The sequence below is a fragment of the Gymnoscopelus microlampas genome, assembly GCF_963454915.1.
Source record: "Gymnoscopelus microlampas genome assembly, chromosome: 15".
Classification (NCBI taxonomy): domain Eukaryota; kingdom Metazoa; phylum Chordata; class Actinopteri; order Myctophiformes; family Myctophidae; genus Gymnoscopelus; species Gymnoscopelus microlampas.
In genome coordinates this window covers 3,641,512-3,660,990 of record NC_139952.1, presented here as the reverse complement: position 1 = coordinate 3,660,990, position 19,479 = coordinate 3,641,512, and the positions used below count along the sequence as shown (strand labels likewise).

At 42.7% G+C, this 19,479-nt stretch overlaps 1 protein-coding gene across 1 annotated transcript; it reads right to left on the bottom strand.

Annotated features, from left to right (window-relative positions):
• Positions 1 to 617: 617 nt before the first annotated feature.
• On the bottom strand, positions 618 to 13,350 carry LOC311062294 (mRNA cap guanine-N(7) methyltransferase-like). Its single transcript, XM_084081209.1, has 11 exons — positions 13,303 to 13,350; positions 10,097 to 10,190; positions 8,530 to 8,659; positions 6,844 to 6,972; positions 6,117 to 6,232; positions 5,291 to 5,472; positions 4,947 to 5,111; positions 4,217 to 4,334; positions 2,109 to 2,210; positions 1,442 to 1,475; positions 618 to 860 (listed from the first exon to the last, which is right to left on the bottom strand). The coding sequence occupies exons 2-11, from the start codon at positions 10,187 to 10,189 to the stop codon at positions 823 to 825; spliced, it is 1,107 nt and encodes a 368-aa protein (XP_083937335.1). The 5' UTR covers position 10,190; positions 13,303 to 13,350; the 3' UTR covers positions 618 to 822.
• Between the last annotated feature and the right edge of the window lie 6,129 nt (positions 13,351 to 19,479).

Genomic DNA, 19,479 nt, shown 5'->3' with positions numbered 1-19,479 from the left:
AATATGCGACACGTGAGCTTGTAGATCTGCTATTTTCAAATAGCCTATGTATAGACGGATTTCCGCGCGACGTCATCACAGAGCAGAATGCGCAATCTGCGCATGCCCGGGTGAAAGGCGCGTTCGAAAATACAGCCCTGAGCGGCAGTGAGCGCACTGGCCAATACAAACTAATAGGCGAGTGTGCTCCGGTGCGTAATTTCCAAACGCACCCATAGGCTTCCCCCTCCTCTGCGCGGTCATATTCCTCTCATGTTTACTAACAGGAAACCCGTCTATAAAATAGGGCTAAAGTGGTTAATGTTTATATAATGTAATAATTTCTATCCGCAAAGTAACTAGTAACTTAAGTTTTCAAATGATTGTAGAGGAGTAAAAGTATAACAATTGTGTCTGAGATGTAGTGGAGTAGAAGTAGAAGTATTGAAAATACTCCAGTAAAGTAAAACATCCTCAAAAGTGTACTCAAGTACAGTGCTTGAGTAAATGCACTTACCACTGCTTTCCATTAGTTAAATATGTATAAAACCCACACCGTAACCGCTGTCGATTACACTTTCAATTCTTTTCAATATAGCTCACAACGTGTCACATGGAAAAAGGAATAACAAACGTCCTGTGTTTTAGCTGGTTTTAATTTTTCTACTCAAACGCACAGAAATATTCAAATAAAAACAACTCAAGGTTTCCTTGTACAAAACGTGACTTCAACTCAACAGACTTTCACTCAGTCTTTCATTCAGTGCCTGGATTCTGTCATTCACTCTAACAATGTATCTGGATTCTGTCATTCACTCTTGCATGTGACAATCTATCGGGCAGTCAGGAGACCTTCTGGAAGGCAAACACCAGGTATATACCTACAGAGGGAGAGAGAGAGACAGAGAGAGAGCAAATTGGCAGTTATTTGTCAGCAAACAACATAAATGTAGTTTGTATATTCAAATATAATTATTTACAACATAAATATAAACTTCAATATGATTACATCAAATAATTAATTGTTTCTTATTAACCCATTTAGACCGGGAAAGAATCTGTCATCTTTAGATTTCTTTGGCTATTCAAAAGTAGCAGATCTACAAGCTCATAGCGCGGCACTCGGTGCCGCGCTATGAGCTTGTAGATCTGCTATTTTTGAATAGCCAAAGTAATCTTAAAATGACACACTGATGCGTCCCGGTCAGGGTTAAGACGCAGAGATGGAATCAACAACAATACTAGCAGGCAGCTCCGAGGAGCAGATAGATTTTATAGTTGACCAAAACCTCAAAGGTTTACTCGTTTTTTTAAGTAAAAATGAATCATTTCAACTGTTTGTGGTCTGTGCAATAACTAATAACAGTGTGTTAGCTATTCAATACTTACTGATAGTAATAATCAAACATCAATCAAACATTAAATGTTTAATGGCAACACCAGAGTAAAACATTCAACTCACTTGTTGCCTCCCACTCTGACTTGCTCAACGTTCCCTGCAGACAAAAAAACAAATAATGAAATTGAATGAAAAGGTATCAATTTCATTCTCATTCTTCTTCACACGCCAATATACATCTAGTCATTTGGGGGCATCAACAAGAAGTTGAAGGATACAATTAAGTCTGATAATGATGTACCATGTATGTTCACATCATGTATACTTTACATTACTTAAGACCATTTCTCAAATATATATATATATTTTTTACATTTTGGACAAAATAGCCAATTTTACATAGAGGTGCCCACCTATCCTGTATCCATCATGGTGTAGAGAGAGAGAGAGAGATAGAGAGCGCGAAAGCTAGAGGTAGACAGGGAGCCGTTTACAAAATGTTATTGTATTCAGATTACAGAATGGTAACATAATACGAACAGTTTACTTAACTACACTATGGTGTAAGTTGTACCAATGGAACCATTTTTCAGTGTTGTTGATAGGACAGCTGTCACCAACTCTCTTTGTGTGTGTGTGTGTGTGTGTGTGTGTGTGTGTGTGTGTGTGTGTGTGTGTGTGTGTGTGTGTGTGTGTGTGTGTGTGTGTGTGTGTGTGTGTGTGTGTGTGTGTGTGTGTGTGTGTGTGTGTGTGTGTGTGTGTGTTTGTTTGTGCGTGTGCATGTACGTACCAGAGGCAGTGTAGCTCCAGCAGAGTCCTTGTGTTTGGCAGCATGGTCGTACTCTCCTGGTGCCTCTGTGGCTGGAGTGCTGCTACCTTCACATGGATATGACTAGACAGACACACAGAGACAAAACACTGTTCATTTCAAAGACTACCTTTTTTTCACTGACCAAAACTACACAAACACTAAATAAAACCTAAGCTATGTTGACTAAAACAAACACAAACTAGACTAAAATGTTAGGGAGGGAGTAGTGGAGAAGAGATCCAGTAGAACTAAGTCATTTTAACCCATTGAGACCTGAAGCCGATTCTACATGTCTCCTAAATCTCAGTATTCTGAAAAACGTATGTTTCTATATCAGTGGTGTTCAATCTTTTTCATGTCAAGGACCCCCAAAATTATATGTATTTGGCTGCGGACCCCCATCAAAATATTTTGTTCCAGGGACCCCCCAGAAGCAACGATTTGAGTTAAAAATGTTCGCTTTAAAAATATATATATTCAAAGATTTGCACACATTTTCACGATTTTTCAAAAATAGCCCAAAGTGTAAAATAATGCTTTTTAGCTCATATCTAAAAATGGCACAGTTCCAGGTCTTAGTGGGTTAAGTTTGCAACGCGTTGTGAGCTTGTAGATCGGCTATTTTCACCATGCAACCAAGTGTAAAATCCTCCATCACGGCCAGCTTAAATAATATTATGTCGACAAAATAAGCTGTAGATTTAGCCGACTAAAAGCTTATGATATTTAGTCGCCTAGAACTAAAACATTTCAGATGATTATAACTAATTGAAAATGTTATTCAAAAGACTATGGCTAAACTAAATACAAAAACAGCAACTCTACAAGCTCACAGCGCGTCACAGGCCCCATCAACACCACTCTGTCTTACTGCTTTAACACATTGAGTGCCATAAACGGTCCGGACCGTTTTTGGCCCATTTTTAAAAAAATATATTTTTCCCACGTGGGGCGCTCTAACGAAACTTTGGGATCATACAAGGAGTCTCTAAGAAGGAGAGGCCGGATGTAGATCCATGTCAAAAATGCTTCCGGTCGGCCACTCCAATGTTATCTCCTTGACTAAAAGCTTAATAACTCCATTTCTTTTTAACGTGGTGGAAGTGAGCCGTTTTCGATCGGCGATCACTCTGCAATGGAGGATCGCGTTAGAAATATCATTGTTCCAGGCGTTAGTCGGGACCCTCCGCCGTCTCGCACGCACGCTTTGTTTACATGCACTTCCGCGTCGGGGCTTCTACAGCACGAAACATATCAATGTAAGTGGATGGAAGATGTGCCGGCACTAGATGTACCCTGTTTTAATAAACCTCTGGCACACAATGTGTTAAAAGTCTTACTGCCATCTTTCCATCTTACAGTCTTACAGTAACTGCCTGTCTGTAAGTCTTACTGTCAGTCTGTCTGTCTGTCTGTCTGTCTGTCTGTCTGTAAAAATAAAATTGAAATAGCTGAAAATAGCTGTTATTAGGTTGTAGAGCAGCTATTTTTGGAAAACGTTTTAAAATGTATGGAATGGAAAATTTGTATGTATGGAAAATTTATATTTACAAATATTTGCATATAAAATATAATTAAAATATAATTTATATTCATATATAAATTTACATTATATATGACGATAATGCAAAAATAATTGTGATTATCTCAAAGAATTGTGATTAGGCAATTATGTAATAATCATGACAGGCCTAGAAATGATATCTATCGTTTACAATGAAGCTGTCAAAAACACACACCGACCGTGTGCTTTTCTCCGCCCACGGCCGGCCGGCAGCTGCCCCGGGACGACTGAGCAGGACCCACCTGCTGGGTAAAGATGGAACAGGGAACGTCCCTCCTGATAGCCAGGACGGACGTTGCCAAATCCTCACCCGAAAAACACCTCTGGTGATCTTGGTAGAGTGAGACCACCTTTTACCGACTGCCTTGCCTGTCTGTCTTATCCCCAGACTGTCTCACTGTCTGCCTTAGCCTCTGACAGCCTGTCTGTCTGTCTCACTGTCTGTCTTATTGTCTGACTGGTCGCGAGGTGGTTGTCATGGTTACTGTGTGTGAGTGGTCGCTGGGTGGTTGCCAAGGGTTACCTCCAGGCCCATCATCCTCGTCAGCAGGTTGCGGTTCTGTTGGTTCTTGATTTTGTCCTCAAAGAACTCGGAGAATCTGTATTTAAACAGGAGCTTCATCCCATAGCGTTTAGCCATCCTATAATATAAAACACACACAGACACACACACACACACACGTTTGTATTACTATACTTGTGAGAACAACACTTTAGGACAGCCATTTTATGAATGCCATTTAAAAATATATACATATTTTACCATTTTTAACCGTAAGCCTAAAGCCAAAAAACAGCAGATCTATAAGCCCACAACGCGACGCGCTGCGACGCGTTGTGAGCTTATAGATCGGCTGTTTTTCAGTGCATGACACTGGCGCGACAATGACACAAAGTATAAATCATGTTTAACTCTAATTCCAATCCCTAAACCTAACCTCTAAATGTCTAATCCTAACCTGAATGTTTTTCTAATTGTAAACGTATCTCTAAAAATGTTTTTTTTTAACTATACAACAACCATTTGTCTTGTGAGGACCAGGAAAACGGTCCTCACACTGTATATTTCTTCAAATTCTACTATACTTGGCACTCGCAAGTATAGTAATACAAACACACACACACACACACACATCTTGTCAAACAGTGTCTACAGAAGTAGCGTAAAATAAACGCATTCACATGCACGTTACTGACATATATGACAGACAGACAGACAGACAGACAGGTAGAGAGACAGACAAGACACTCACTCTTCAAGCAGAGGGAAGTAAACCAGGAACTCTGGCACATCGACCACGCCCTCCAGGTTGAAGTGATACTGACATCCAAACAGGGAATACTGCTCCTTGTGGTCAAAACGAACACTGTACACCTCATTACCAAACGACAAGCCATCCGACAGCTCCAAACGCTTCCTGAGAGAGAGACAGAGAGAGAGACAGACAGAGACAGAGAGACACAGAGACAGAGAGAGATAGAGACAGAAGAGGACAGAGGGAAACCAATGGTTTACTTGATTTCATCAACACAGCTTCTCAGATCATTTCATTTGAGGTCATTTCCATTTATATTATCATTACTAATAATAACTTACACCAGTTCAAAGGCGTCGGTCGTCGTTCCTATGAAGAAGCCGCCGGGCTTCAGGGACTCGCAGGCGTTTTTCAGCAGGGTGTCTGCCTGCTGGTACGACTCAAACGAGTAGTGGCACACAAACTGACAACTGCACACGTCAAACAACAGTTTCTTCTCTTTGAACTGGGCTGTCAACACCTCCTGGAGAGACACACACGCACACACACACACACTTAAACATTAATAACGGATACAACATTATATCATTGCTGTCGGGCAGAAACTTCTCAAATGTAGCAGATCTACAAGCTCGAAAAGTGGCGCAAAGCGACTCGTTTTGTATATATTTCGTATATATATATACACACACACACACACATTTTCAAAAATGTACACACATTTTCACGCAGGCATGCAAACACCCCCGAGGTGAAAAAGGTGACAACATGTTGTTTTCTTTCGGGTCAGGTGTCACACAATTGCTCTATTTGGGTTCAAAAAGGTGACTGTAGCTGAAAAGTGACACTTTTGCATGTCTGTTCACGATTTGATATTTTATTTTGAATAGCCACATCTTATTTTAAATGACAGATGCGTTCTTAATGGGTTAATCAACCTGAAATGCAAGTCCTGAATTTGAAGCGATTGTAAACGGAGAATATTCACATAATAATGTTCAAACCTTTATTACAGACACCAAACTTTCTGTTGATTTTGAAATTGTTTGTGCGTGCATGTGTGTGCGCTCGGAAAATATTTTTTTTTAAGTGGCAGGGTGCCGCTGTTGAATGCATATCGGGGAGAAACACAGGGGGTCATATGGAGGTCAGAGGTCAAAAGGTTACCTTGGTGCAGTCAGCAGTGATGAAGTCGGCGGCGAACATCCGGTCGCCACGGTAACATTTCTTCTGCATGTCCTCGTAACGACTCTGACATTGTTCTACTGAAACCCCTGCGATGTCTGAAAAATAATATAAAATAATTACTAAATATAAACAAGAGTCAATAGCAGCAGAATAAGCTGTTTGGCATTGGCAGAGAAGATTCTTCATGGGGTGCAACCCAAATCCCTACAAATGGGGCACCATTTAACCCATTAAGACCTGAGGCCCAGTCTACAAATGTCTTCTAAACGCTTTTCTGAAAAACGCATGTCGAGTGGTGCTCACACTTTAACATGCAAAGGACCCCCAAAAATCATGAGTATTTGGCCGCGGACCCCCCATCTCAAAATGTTTTGTTCCAGGGACCCCCCAGAAGCAAAGATTTGAGATAAAAAATAATTAAAAACTGTATATTCAAAGATTTGCAAAAATGTACATGATTTAAAAAAAATAGCAGATCTACAAGCTCATAGCTCATATGAGCTTGTAGATCTGCTACTTTTGAATAGTCAATGATAAATTCTAAACTGACAAAGATGCTGGTTTTAATGGGTTAAAAAGGGAAATAAAAAAAACTTTCCAACAGCATGAAGGTTATCGCCGAAAGGCATTGATAGTCAGTGGAGAAGTAATCTACCAAACAACACATGTCCAAACATACAGTATGTACACTGTACACATATCTTACCTGCACAGACTAGATGTGCGATGTTCCCCTTCTTCCATTTGAGCAGATCCCCTCCTTTCCCACATCCCAGGTCCAACACAGAGATGTCTCTGTCTGTACTGCTGTCCCTTACTTGGTCCAATATGTTGCCTACAATACAACACAGCAGTGGTGAAAGAAGTACTCGGATATTTGACTTAAGTAAAAGTAGCAAGCCCTATAGGCTCTTCTCCCTTCCCTAAAACACCCTGGACAACCATAGATATAGAAACCTAGATACCGCATTGGCCTCTGCAGTTCGTTGGAGCAACTGGTATCGCGGCCGCCATTGTAGAGGAGGAAAGCTACCATTCAAAGTGACTACTGGCCAATCACAGCGCGTTGACTACTGGCCAATCACAGCGTGTTGACTACTGGCCAATCACAGCGTGTCTAACTGACTTTTGCTGCGCGGCTGCCTCTTACGAAAAGACCCGCCCCCGCCTGCCTCTGATTGGCCTACCGAACGCCCCCTTCTGTGACACACGCGGAAGCTTTCCTCCTCTAAAATGGCGCCCGAGATACCAATGCCTCAGAGCCGAAGGAGACGTCTACCTTTATATGTCTATGTGGACAACGCTCCACACGTCCTAGACTAATCTCTCTTCTCTAAAACACCCTGGACAACGCTCCACACGTCCTAGACTCTTCTCTCTTCCCTAAAACACCCTGGACAACGCTCCACACATCCTAGACTCTTCTCTCTTCTCTAAAACACCCTGGACAACGCTCCACACGTCCTAGACTCTTCTCTCTTCTCTAAAACACCCTGGACAACGCTCCACGCGTCCTAGACTCTTCTCTAAAACACCCTGGACAACGCTCCACACATCCTAGACTCTTCTCTAAAACACCCTGGACAACGCTCCACACGTCCTAGACTTTTCTCTCTTCTCTAAAACACCCTGGACAACGCTCCACACGTCCTAGACTCTTCTCTCTTCTCTAAAACACCCTGGACAACGCTCCACACGTCCTAGACTCTTCTCCCTTCTCTAAAACACCCTGGACAACGCTCCACACGTCCTAGACTCTTCTCTCTCCTCTAAAACACCCTGGACAACGCTCCACACGTCCTAGACTCTTCTCCCTTCTCTAAAACACCCTGGACAACGCTCCACACGTCCTAGACTCTTCTCTCTCCTCTAAAACACCCTGGACAACGCTCCACACGTCCTAGACTCTTCTCTCTTCTCTAAAACACCCTGGACAACGCTCCACACGTCCTAGACTCTTCTCTCTTCTCTAAAACACCCTGGACAACGCTCCACACGTCCTAGACTTTTCTCTCTTCTCTAAAACACCCTGGACAACGCTCCACACGTCCTAGACTCTTCTCCCTTCTCTAAAACACCCTGGACAACGCTCCACACGTCCTAGACTCTTCTCCCTTCTCTAAAACACCCTGGACAACGCTCCACACGTCCTAGACTCTTCTCTCTCCTCTAAAACAGCCTGGACAACGCTCCACACGTCCTAGACTAATCTCTCTTCTCTAAAACACCCTGGACAACGCTCCACACGTCCTAGACTAATCTCTCTTCTCTAAAACACCCTGGACAACGCTCCACACGTCCTAGACTCTTCTCTCTTCCCTAAAACACCCTGGACAACGCTCCACACGTCCTGACCTAGACTCTTGTGATGTTTGTAACGTTTGCTTCTCACCAATCAGGACGCTCTTGAGCCAGTTGTTGAAGTTTCTCATGTGAAAGATTCGACTGTGGCTTCGAAACGCCAACCCCGTCTCCTGTAGGCTGTTATAATGACTGGCAACTTTCTGACTGTGACCTGTATACTGACACACAGACAGAGAGACACACAGAGAAAAGTACAGAGAGAGAGCGAGAGAGAGAGAGAGAGAGAGAGAGAGAGAGAGAGAGAGAGAGAGAGAGAGAGAGAGAGAGAGAGAGAGACAGAGAGAAAGAGTGTTTATTTGTTGGAAAAAAGAATAAATACTTTAATTACAAAAAAAAAAAAAAAAAAAAATCATATGGAATTAACCAATTGAGATCGGGATCGCATCTGTGTGTAACCACTTTAACCATTATTTTATCCTTTGACTATTCAAAAATAGCAATACAAATAGCATATACAAGCTCATAGTGCTATGAGCTTGTATATCTGCTATTTTAGAAAAATCGTGAAAATGTGCGCACATTTTTAAGTCTAATCTTTGCTTCTGGGGGGTCCCTGGAACAACATATTTTGAGATGGGGGTCCGCGGCCAAATACATACAATTTTGGGGGTCTTTGACATGAAAAAAAGATTGAGAAACACTGACATAGAAACATTCAGGCTGAGTGTCAGGCTAAAAACACTAGCCAAGCTCTATCAATCCCAAAATGCATTGCACTGGTTCCGCTGAAAGGGAACAAACTAGTAAACTACAACCATGGCGCCGTCCGTCGCAGAAGGACAAGAGCGTAATGATAATTTTATGTAATGATGAAAAGCATTTATCACAACAGTGCATACCGGTATGTTCTTTTAACCCAATGCAATCCGGGGACGCATCCGTGTCATTTTAGATTCCTTTGGCTATTCAAAAATAGCAGATCTACAAGCTCATAGTGAGGCACCGAGTGCCGCGCTATGAGCTTGTAGATCTGCTATTTTAGAAAAAGGATCGTGAAAATGTGTGCAAATCTTTGAATATATATTTCTTAAAGCGAACATATAACTCAAAACTCCAAAAGTTTCTGGGAATTCTACAAATGTCTTCTAAATCTTAACAGTACGGACCCCCCATCTCAAAACGTTTTGTTCCAGGGACCCCCCAGAAGTTGTAGCAGAGTTAAAAATGTTCACTTTAAAAAATATATATTCAAAGATTTGCACTAAGTTTCACGATTTCTCAAAAAATAGCAGATCTACAAGCTCAGTGCCACGCTATGAACTTGTATATCTGCTATTTTTTTTTAAAGGGTTAATAGACTGCGTGTGGAACAGGGGAGGTGTAAAAAGCACTGATGAAAAGTCTGGAACTACACAACTGCCCCGATACTGGCAGAACAACATCTGAGCTTGCTATACGGACTCGAAGAAGAAGTACTCAAGCTCCCTTTGACATTGAATGATAGTGCACGCACCACACACGCGCACGCACGCACGCACACACACACACACACACACACACACACACACACACACACACACACACACACACACACACACACACACACACACACACACACACACACACACACACACACACACACACTTCGTACTTACAGGTTTCTTTGTAGGTGACTCCTCGTCTTCATCGGTCCTCCTCTTCTTCTCTCCTTTCTCCTCCTCTGCTGTGGTTGCTGCAGGTTCCATCATTCTGGGGGGGGGTCAGAGAGGTCACAGCTCATCACTATGGTTCAGATCAGCGGTTGTTCTCAAAGATTTTAAATTTCATGTAACCCCATAACTCAGAGAGTGTCGACATTAAGTGCGTGCTATTGAGGTGAAGAAACCTGTAAAGCAGGGGTGGACAACTTCGATGATGGAGAGGGCCACTATATTTCCACACAAAAGTAGCAAAAATAGCAGATCTACAAGCTCAAAACGCGTCGCACTGATCTGCTACTTTTTCCATTTTTGAATTGGAATCCAGATTTGTTTTTGCTATTTTTTAATTGGAACCCTGAAAAGAAACTTTAAAAAAAAAAATATTTCAAATGCATTGAGTTTGAAAATGAAGTATGAAATATTTCTGAAAAACATCAAATATTTATTCAAAAATGACAACAAATGTATGTTGCTATATACTGTACATAGCAACAATAACCCCAAAAGGAGTTCCCGTCCTGAAAGGTATAGTTACAAATAGGGGTTCCCGCGCAAAATGGGTTGAATACAAATATATTGGACATAAAAAAGACATAGGATGTGTAAATTACGTCAGACTTCGGTGGTCTATGGGCCGCAATAGAGCACCGAAGTCTGACGTAATTTACACATCCTAGGTTTGTCTACCTGGTTCGCGGTTTTCCACCCCCATTCTTATGGATATGAAGCATCAACTGACGGTGAGAAAACGATAATGTTACTTCCGCCGAATTAGTTACATCTTCGCCAGAAACAGACTGTATCAAATATAAGTGACTGACTATCATAAACGATACAGAACCTCCCTGACAATATCGCCGAGACAGTTTGTTTATTTTTGGACCACAATTCGCCTTCAGAGAGACAGGCCACGACCAGGTTCCTGCTCCCGCAGTACTGGGACACATTTTTTTTTAATGAATTGTTGTTTAATGAATTGTCGTTTAAAACGTCAACTCGTTTCTGAGCATGTCCAGTGTTTGAAACATCGATTTTTGGGGCGGTGTAACCGCCCCCTATAAGTGAGGTTTGGACACTGACCAATCCTGCACCGTGCTTGGCCAATAGTCTACAACGCAGTCTACAACGCTAACCCTTCCACAGTCAATGCAAATCTATACTTTTGCAAAGTCAGCCAATCACATTACAGCTAGTGTCATCACCACTAGCTGTAATGTGATTGGCTGACTTTGCAAATTCAGGACTATGATTGGCTAGCGAAACACATGACACATGTGCAGCCCTCTGAATAGCAGTATGGACTTAAAAAAAACACACTTGTTTTTTTTAAGTGGAAAAAACACACTTGTGGTTTTTTTAAGTGAGTCATGTTGTGATGACCACACACCGCCCACTTCACACTGGGTGTGATTTTTAAAGTCAAATACGCCTTTTAACGTCTGACCTGTTTAGACCAGGGGTCTTCATAACAGGGGGTCCTCAAGAGTTTCACACATTTTAAACTCTCAAGAATTAAAGATGATATGGGTTCATTTGGTTACCAACTCTCCATCATTTAGCTGGTGACCACCTGGAACCCCCCTTCTAGGACCACTGGTTGAAACCCCACTGCTCTAAACCAGGGGGCTTCAACATTTTCAGGGCCAAGGACCCCTTAGCTGAGAGAGAGAGATGAAGCAGGGACCCCCTCTATATTGTATAAAGTTGTGTTTCAGATAAACGTTTGCTGCTCTTTTTCCCCTCAACACCAATCACTTTTTGGCAAAAATAGCCGATCTACAAGCTCACAACGCCTCGCAGCGCGAGGCGTTGTGAGCTTGTAGATCGGCTATTTTTGGCTAAAGTTCTCCTCAGAAAAGGGAGGCCACTAAAAACAAAACAATCTTTTTTTACATTAACTACTTGAACTCTAGCATCCCTAATTCTGAGGGGAACTTCAGCCAAAAAATAGCAGATCTCCAAGCATGTAGATCGGCTATTTTCACACGTTGGTAGCTTGTAGATCTGTTCTTTTGCAGTAGAGCTAGCTGTAGTATACAACTCTCGTAGACGTATTAACGATTCCGACGTTTTCAATCTACGAGAGTTGTAGGGTTCACCCCCCATGGACACAGGGACTTTCAGCACTATACCCCCGTAGACACTCCAAAAATGTACACATTGAAAATAAAGGTGCTTACCCCCAAGCCCCAAATATTAACTCTCTCTACGGGGTAGTAGTTTAATGTAATAATCCATATCTTTCAATAAAGAAGTGTTTTAATGCCGTCTGTGGCCGATTCTGTCAGAAGTTCCCAATGGGCGGTAGTGACGCGCCCCATCTGGTGAAACCCGGAATTACACTCAATGTAAAAAGGAAGTAAACGAGGGTGAAAAAATGGCGTTCGGCCACAGACGGCATTAAAACACTTCTTTATTGAAAGATATGGATTATTACATTAAACTACTACCCCGTAGAGATAGTTAACATTTGGGGCTTGGGGATAAGCACCTTTATTTTCAATGTGTACATGTTTGGAGTGTCTACGGGGTATAGTGCAGAAAGTCCCTGTGTCCATGGGGGGGGTGAACCCTACAACTCTCGTAGATTGAAAACGTCAGAATCATAAATAACGTCTACGAGGGTTGTATACTACAGCTAGCTCAAAACCACAAGGCCGCTAAAAAAAACAATCTTTTTTACATTAACTACTTGAACTCTAGCATCCCTATTCTGAGGAGAACTTTAGCCAAAACAAATAGCAGATCTACATGCTTGCAGATCGGCTGTTTTCACACGTTGGTAGCTTGTAGATCTGTTCTTTTGCAGCAGAGCGATGTAAACAAAGCAAGAAACCCACATTAACCCTTAAAGCGTGTACTTTTATACATAAATTCATCCTGACGTTCATTATTTTAAGAGTAAAATGTATCTGAATGTTTTTCTTATTCAAACCAATAGGAGTTCATTCAGTGTTAGCTCTTAAGCTACGCTAACGCGTTAAGCTAACGTTGCTAGGCAGGTTCCAGTGGCTTAGTTGCCAGGTTTAAAGCTTTTAAAGCATCATTAAATACGAGTTCAGGTCTTCAGTAAGCTACAGGTTGACCTTCATTCATTCATAAAGGCATGACTTCATTCATTTAAGTCAATAAACACAACGTGAACATGAACAAACACTCACATGGACGCGCAGCTCTTTATTATTCAAGTGCTGAATGAACAACATCCGGGTTACATCTACTACTTCTCTTTGGGCGTTGAGGGCAGGGTTGCCAGATCTGCTTATTATAATTTCCCCGCAAGATTTGATTTGAAAATAGCCGATCTACAAGCTCACAACGCGTCGCATCGCGACGCGTTGTGAGCTTGTAGATCTGCTATTTTCAAAAAGCTGATGTATATGTTAAAGTGCTCATTTGATGTGGCCCATTATAGTAGTCGCTTCTTTTGGGCTGGTTTTCCTAGACCTGGTTGCTTGTTTCTCTCACAGAATCTGGCAACACTAATTGAGGGCAGCGTTGCCAGGTTTTGCGAGAGAAATAAGCAACTAGGTCTATGAAAACAAGCCCAAAAGAAGCGACTATTATTAGGCCACATGAGCACTTTAAACCTACAGTGTATATATTAGCCGATCTACAAGCTCGAAACGTGTCGCTTTGTGAGCTTATAGATCTATAGAATAAAAGAAAATAAATACAATTTGGATTTTTTTTAAAAAAACATTCTAACAACACAAATCTGGTACGGGGCTCCCTTGCACAAAACATTTTCAAATGGGGGGTTTAGGGACAAATACATTCATTAGGGGGTCCATGACATGAAAATATTTGAGATCCACACTGGTTTAGATAACAATAAAACAAATGGAAACGAGCCAAACTAAAACAACTAGACTGAACACTTTAGAAACAAGCCCAAAAAACCTCTACCCACAAGCTACCTAACTACCAATATTTACAAGCAACTTTACAGAACACTGTGCTTTGATGCCACCTGCTGGAGGTATTGAACTCCTACCACAAAAACGACGATTACATTATTATTAGATAACAGCAAAAATACATGAAAGTATTTTACTAAGCTGAAATTAAGTGAATTAAATGAAAACATTCTTGACTGAACTGAACAAAGTTTGTTCAGGACACCTTATAGTACACAATATGTGTTAATTATATTTATAATATTTTTTTTTTTACACATGAGTAAATTATAACTAAACTGTTATCAAATAGATTGCAGTAAATAAAACATTGTTCAACCATTCTGATAGTCCTAGTCGGTTTGTGATAACCTACATAATACACGTTGTGCTGAAAATAGATGAATAAATATATAATATAAATTTGAAAAATGTGACATAAAACTAATAGTTCAACTAAATTGCTTGATTTAATTACCTTATTTTAAAACTTTGCTCATGGAATAGCAAATAGTGGGCGCCCTCTAACAACCGGGTCACCCTTATAAACACACGCTTAAAAAAGGGGTCCTTGATGGGGTTCCAGGGGGTCCCCAGCAAAATAACTGATGAATTATAATTAAATGGACCCTTATGGGTCTGTAACTCTATATCTGGTCTAAGTCCAGTAATGACGTACTCTCTGAATACATGAATAAGCTGGGGATATGGATCAATGGGGAGCAGGTCATCAATAACGTGAGTACTTTTTGAACCACTGCCCCGATTAGCAGTGTTAATTTTGACAGCACATTTTGATCTAGTTTTAGTCATAGTTATTTGTGAAGGAGGCCGATGCACACCCTAAGGGTTAGCGACAGGTGCGTAAAAGTCAAAAATGTGCAATTTATGGAGGAGATCTCTGATTGTTTACATCAAAGAATGGGACCCGCACACCGTCTGGATCTTGCAAAAAAATGTAGCTCTTTATTTAATCGACGTTTCGGTCGTTAGACCTTCATCAAGACAGACTATGTGCGGGTCCCATTCTTTGATGTAAACAATCAGAGATCTCCTCCAGTCATAGTTTTTTTTAATTAAATCCATAAAAATGTAGTCCCATTTTAGCCATAAAAACATTTAATCTAGTTTCAGTCGACTAAATATTATAATTGTATATTTTAACTCCTTAAGAACGGCTGCTTCCCGGATGCAGATAAAAACTTTGCCCGCACAACATCACACGAGGTATCCTCCTTATGTAGGGCAGCCAGTGGGGATGCTAACATGTCAGGAGACTTTACAACAGCTGAGCTCCAGGCGGCCATGGACAAACTCAAACAAGGGAAGGCACCAGGCCATGATTACATCCACCCTGAGTTTGTGACCCACCAGAGTGCAAACACATCTGCATGGCTCTGCTCGTTCTACTCGGCATGCTTCCGGAGGTCCAGGCTCCCAAAGATCTGGCGCCGTGCTGCGGTCATAGCCCTTCCAAAGCCAAACAAACCTGCTGAGGACCCTAAATCCTACAGACCCATCTCACTGCTGTGCGTCCCATTCAAGATCTTGGAGAGGATGATTCACAGCCGCATCGAGCCAGTAGTGGACCCACAACTCCCACGGGAACAGGCCGGTTTCCGTCGCGGACGGTCAACGGTCGACCAGGTGACACTGCTCACTCAAGATATTGAGGACAGCTTTCAGCTAAAAGAGAAGGCTGGAGTAGTGTTGCTGGATCTTACAGCTGCCTATGACACCGTCTGGCACCGTGGACTCCACCTGAAGCTACTGAAGACCATCCCCGACCGGCATATGGTCAAGTTCATCATGGAGATGCTGACGAACCGCAGCTTCACCTTAAAGACCAGTGATGGACAATGCAGTAGACTCAGGAGGCTGAGGAATGGCGTTCCGCAGCGGTCTGTCCTAGCACCGATGTTGTTCAACATATACATCCATGATACACCGGAGACAACATCCCGGAAATATGGCTACGCTGATGACCTGGCCATCATGATGCGACGACCAACATGGGAGGCGATGGAAGTCGGCCTGAACCAGGATATGGGTATCCTTGAAGCCTATCTGCGCAAGTGGCGCCTACAGCTCAGCATTGGCAAGACAGTGTCAGCTGCGTACCACCTCAACAACCACGAAGCAAGAAGGGAACTGGAAGTATTTGTCAACAACAATCGACTGGAGTTACATTACATTACATTACAGTCATTTAGCAGACGCTTTTATCCAAAGCGACTTACAATAAGTGTATTCAACATAGGTAGGGAACGAAAACTACTAATCACCAGAAGTTTTAAGTACATTTCCTGCAAAAACAAGCAACCAAGAGTATACCTAGCGCTAAGGTAAAAGTGCAATATATCAGCTACCTACTTTCTTAAACAGATGAGAGAAAAATGGCAAAATCAAATGAGCACGAGCTAAAACAAATAAGTGTATCGACTAAACAAGATCCAATAAAACAATACAAAAATAAAACAAGAGTTCGTACAACTAGTTAACAACAAGTAGGCCAGGCAAAGAGGAAGGATAGTGTTTCCTGAAGAGGTGGGTTTTCAGCCTGCGGCGAAAGATGGGCAGTGACTCTGCTGTCCTGACATCAGTGGGAAGTTCATTCCACCACTGTGGGGCCAGAACAGAAAAAAGTTGTGACCGTGTCGATCGACCAGAAGGACCGTTGAGTGGCGAGGGAGTCAGTCGCCCCGAGGTGGCAGACCGGAGTGGTCGGGCAGGGGTGTGGGCATTGACCAAAACCCGGAGGTAAGAAGGAGCTGTTCCTTTCACTGCTCTATAGGCTAGCACCAGGGTTTTAAACTGAATGCGAGCTGCTACGGGGAGCCAGTGCAGAGAACGGAGAAGGATAGTTGTGTGGGAGAACTTGGGGCGGTTGAACACCAGACGAGCCGCAGCTTTCCAGCAAGCCCCGCGGTACCTTGGTGTACGTCTGGACAGGACACTTTCCTTCAAACAACACCTTGAAGAAGTGACAGCCAAAGTGTCATCAAGGGTCTCACTAATCCGACGTCTCGCCGGTACCAGCGGGGGTGCATCTGCCACTCAAGCCCTGGTCTTCTCCGCAGCTGAGTACTGTGCCCCAGCCTGGTTCAGAAGCCCACATGCCAGGAAGGTCGACGTTGCCATAAACAACGCTCTTCGGACCATAACTGGCTGCCTGAAGCCCACCCCTGTATTCCACCTGCCAGTACTAGCAGGAATTGCCCCGGCCGGCCTCCGACGAGAGGCTGCTACCCTCGCCCTTGCAAGGAAAGCCCGTAGACATGACTGGCATATCCTGCACAACACCACCACAACAGTGCTGCCTCTAGATAGGCTCAAGTCCCGCCACCCGTACAGCAAGGCGGTACAAGAGCTGCTCAGGTCCATCCCTGAGGACCTGTCTACAGAGGCATGGCTGGCGGCACATCCAGGACCCGGGAGGCGGCACTAAAGGAGAGGAACTGCCACGCCGGCAATGGACCCTGCTGAACCGCCTGCGAACCGGGGTCGGATGGTTCAAAACATCCATGAGGAAGTGGGGCCTAGCGGACGGAGCAGCATGCGAGTGTGGGGAGCCAGAGCAGACCGCTGAGCACATAATCACAGTCTGTCCCCTGTATAAACCACCCTCGGAGGCCGGCCTCTTCGATGTGGGACCTGAGACGAGGGCGTGGCTGTACGCTACTGAACTGGACATCTGATGATGACACACGAAAGAAGAAGAAGAAATAATATAGCTGCAAGCAGCGATAATATGGGGCCAGGAGAGAGAAAGAGAAATGATAATTCCTTTAACAGGTCAGTTCATGAAAGTCCTTGCGGTCTTGTTTCCAATGAGTGCCTGTGAGCAATTAGGGGTTAAGAGTCTTGCTCAGGGACAAATTTCATTTCATCGACACATTTGCTGACCTGGCCTGGAATCGTACCTGGGGCAACCAGAGTCTCTGGCTCCCTAGGCGGGCTCACTAACCACTCAGCTATGGCCACCCCTCAGAGAGAGAGAGAGAGAGAGAGAGAGAGAGAGAGAGAGAGAGAGAGAGAGAGAGAGAGAGAGAGAGAGAGAGAGAGAGAGAGAGAGAGAGAGAGAGAGAGAGAGAGAGAGAGAGAGAGAGAGAGAGAGAGAGAGAGAGAGAGAGAGAGAGATAGATAGATAGATAGATAGATAGATAGATAGATAGATAGATAGATAGATAGATAGGGAATAGATAGATAGATAGGGAATAGATTGAAGAGACATAGATAGATAGGGAATAGATTGAAGAGACATAGAGAGACAAATGGAATAGATTGAAGAGACAGAGAAAGAGACATGGAAACGGAATAGATTGAAGAGAAAGACATGGAATAGATTGAAGAGAGAGAGAGAGAGCGCCATGGAAACGGAATAGATTGAGTCATGTTTTTTGCATTTCAACTTAAATGAGTCTGCATCAAGTGAGGCTTGAACCGGCAACCTTACGGTCATGAAGCACTCTTAGGTAGCTGCAACACTACCTATAGTGCTATATCTTTGTCCAGGCTGATATTGTCTGTTGAGGATCACAAACTCTTGCCTTCTGTCATGACCCAAGCCCCTGTTTCACTAACACTAAGATCACTCGTTCACAAACCATTTACCAATGAAGAAATTGTACATCTCCTCAGAACCAAAATTAGTGAAAGTAGCCGATCTACAAGCTCACAAACCATTAAAAGTTGTCAGATTGTACATTGGCTATTTTCACAATGAAGTATGTTATACATTGAAAAAACATACTCTCATTGCTATCTGAAAAGTTGTGAGATTGTAGATCAGCTGTATGTAAAAAACACTCAATTAAGTATTTCATGTTATCTTTAACAATTGCAGATGTATTCATTGATAGTCATGTTGTGTGAAATGCAACTTAGATGAAGTCTGCACCAAGTGAGGCTTGAACTGGTGACCTTCAGGTTGTGGGGCACACATTTAAGCGAGAAGCCACCAACAGACAAGAACCTGTGAAAGGAGATCACAATGATGATACAGTTTCACGCAAATAGCTGAAAAATCCTGGGTTTAAGTGTTTTTCAAACTGCTCAAGATTGCGGACAATCTAAGGGCGGTGCTTACTGGTCAACGTGATAGATGTGTTCCTCATTAGTCAAGGCACATGTGTAAGCAGGTCTAATGGCTGTCGGCCAAACGAGGCATGACTTTTGCCTGTTTAAAGTTTCAATTTTCAAAAAATTGCTATAGCGCCCCCGTTTGACCAATTGGAGTAAGATTGGTTTCAGTGATATTTGGAATGGCCCTTTACATTTCTGCAAAGTTTCAAAGAATGGTAAGTCTGCATGTATGTGTTAGGGGCAGATGAATAATTGTCATAAAACTGCAATATTCATTGGCTCATTAAAGCTTCATTTTTTCACTTATGGAAGATATTTTGCAAACGTTTTTTGGTATAGGTCCAAAGTTCATGT

What these genes read in the sequence shown, in the direction of transcription:
- LOC311062294 (XM_084081209.1), bottom strand. Translation starts at nt 10,189, where the DNA reads ATGATGGAACCTGCAGCAACCACAGCAGAGGAGGAGAAAGGAGAGAAG. An exon ending in TCACTGCTGACTGCACCAAG is followed by an intron (nt 5,473 to 6,116) that starts GTAACCTTTTGA and finishes GTGTCTCTCCAG; the next exon opens with GAGGTGTTGACAGCCCAGTT. An exon ending in ACCGACGCCTTTGAACTGGT is followed by an intron (nt 5,112 to 5,290) that starts GTAAGTTATTAT and finishes TCTCTCTCTCAG; the next exon opens with GAAGCGTTTGGAGCTGTCGG.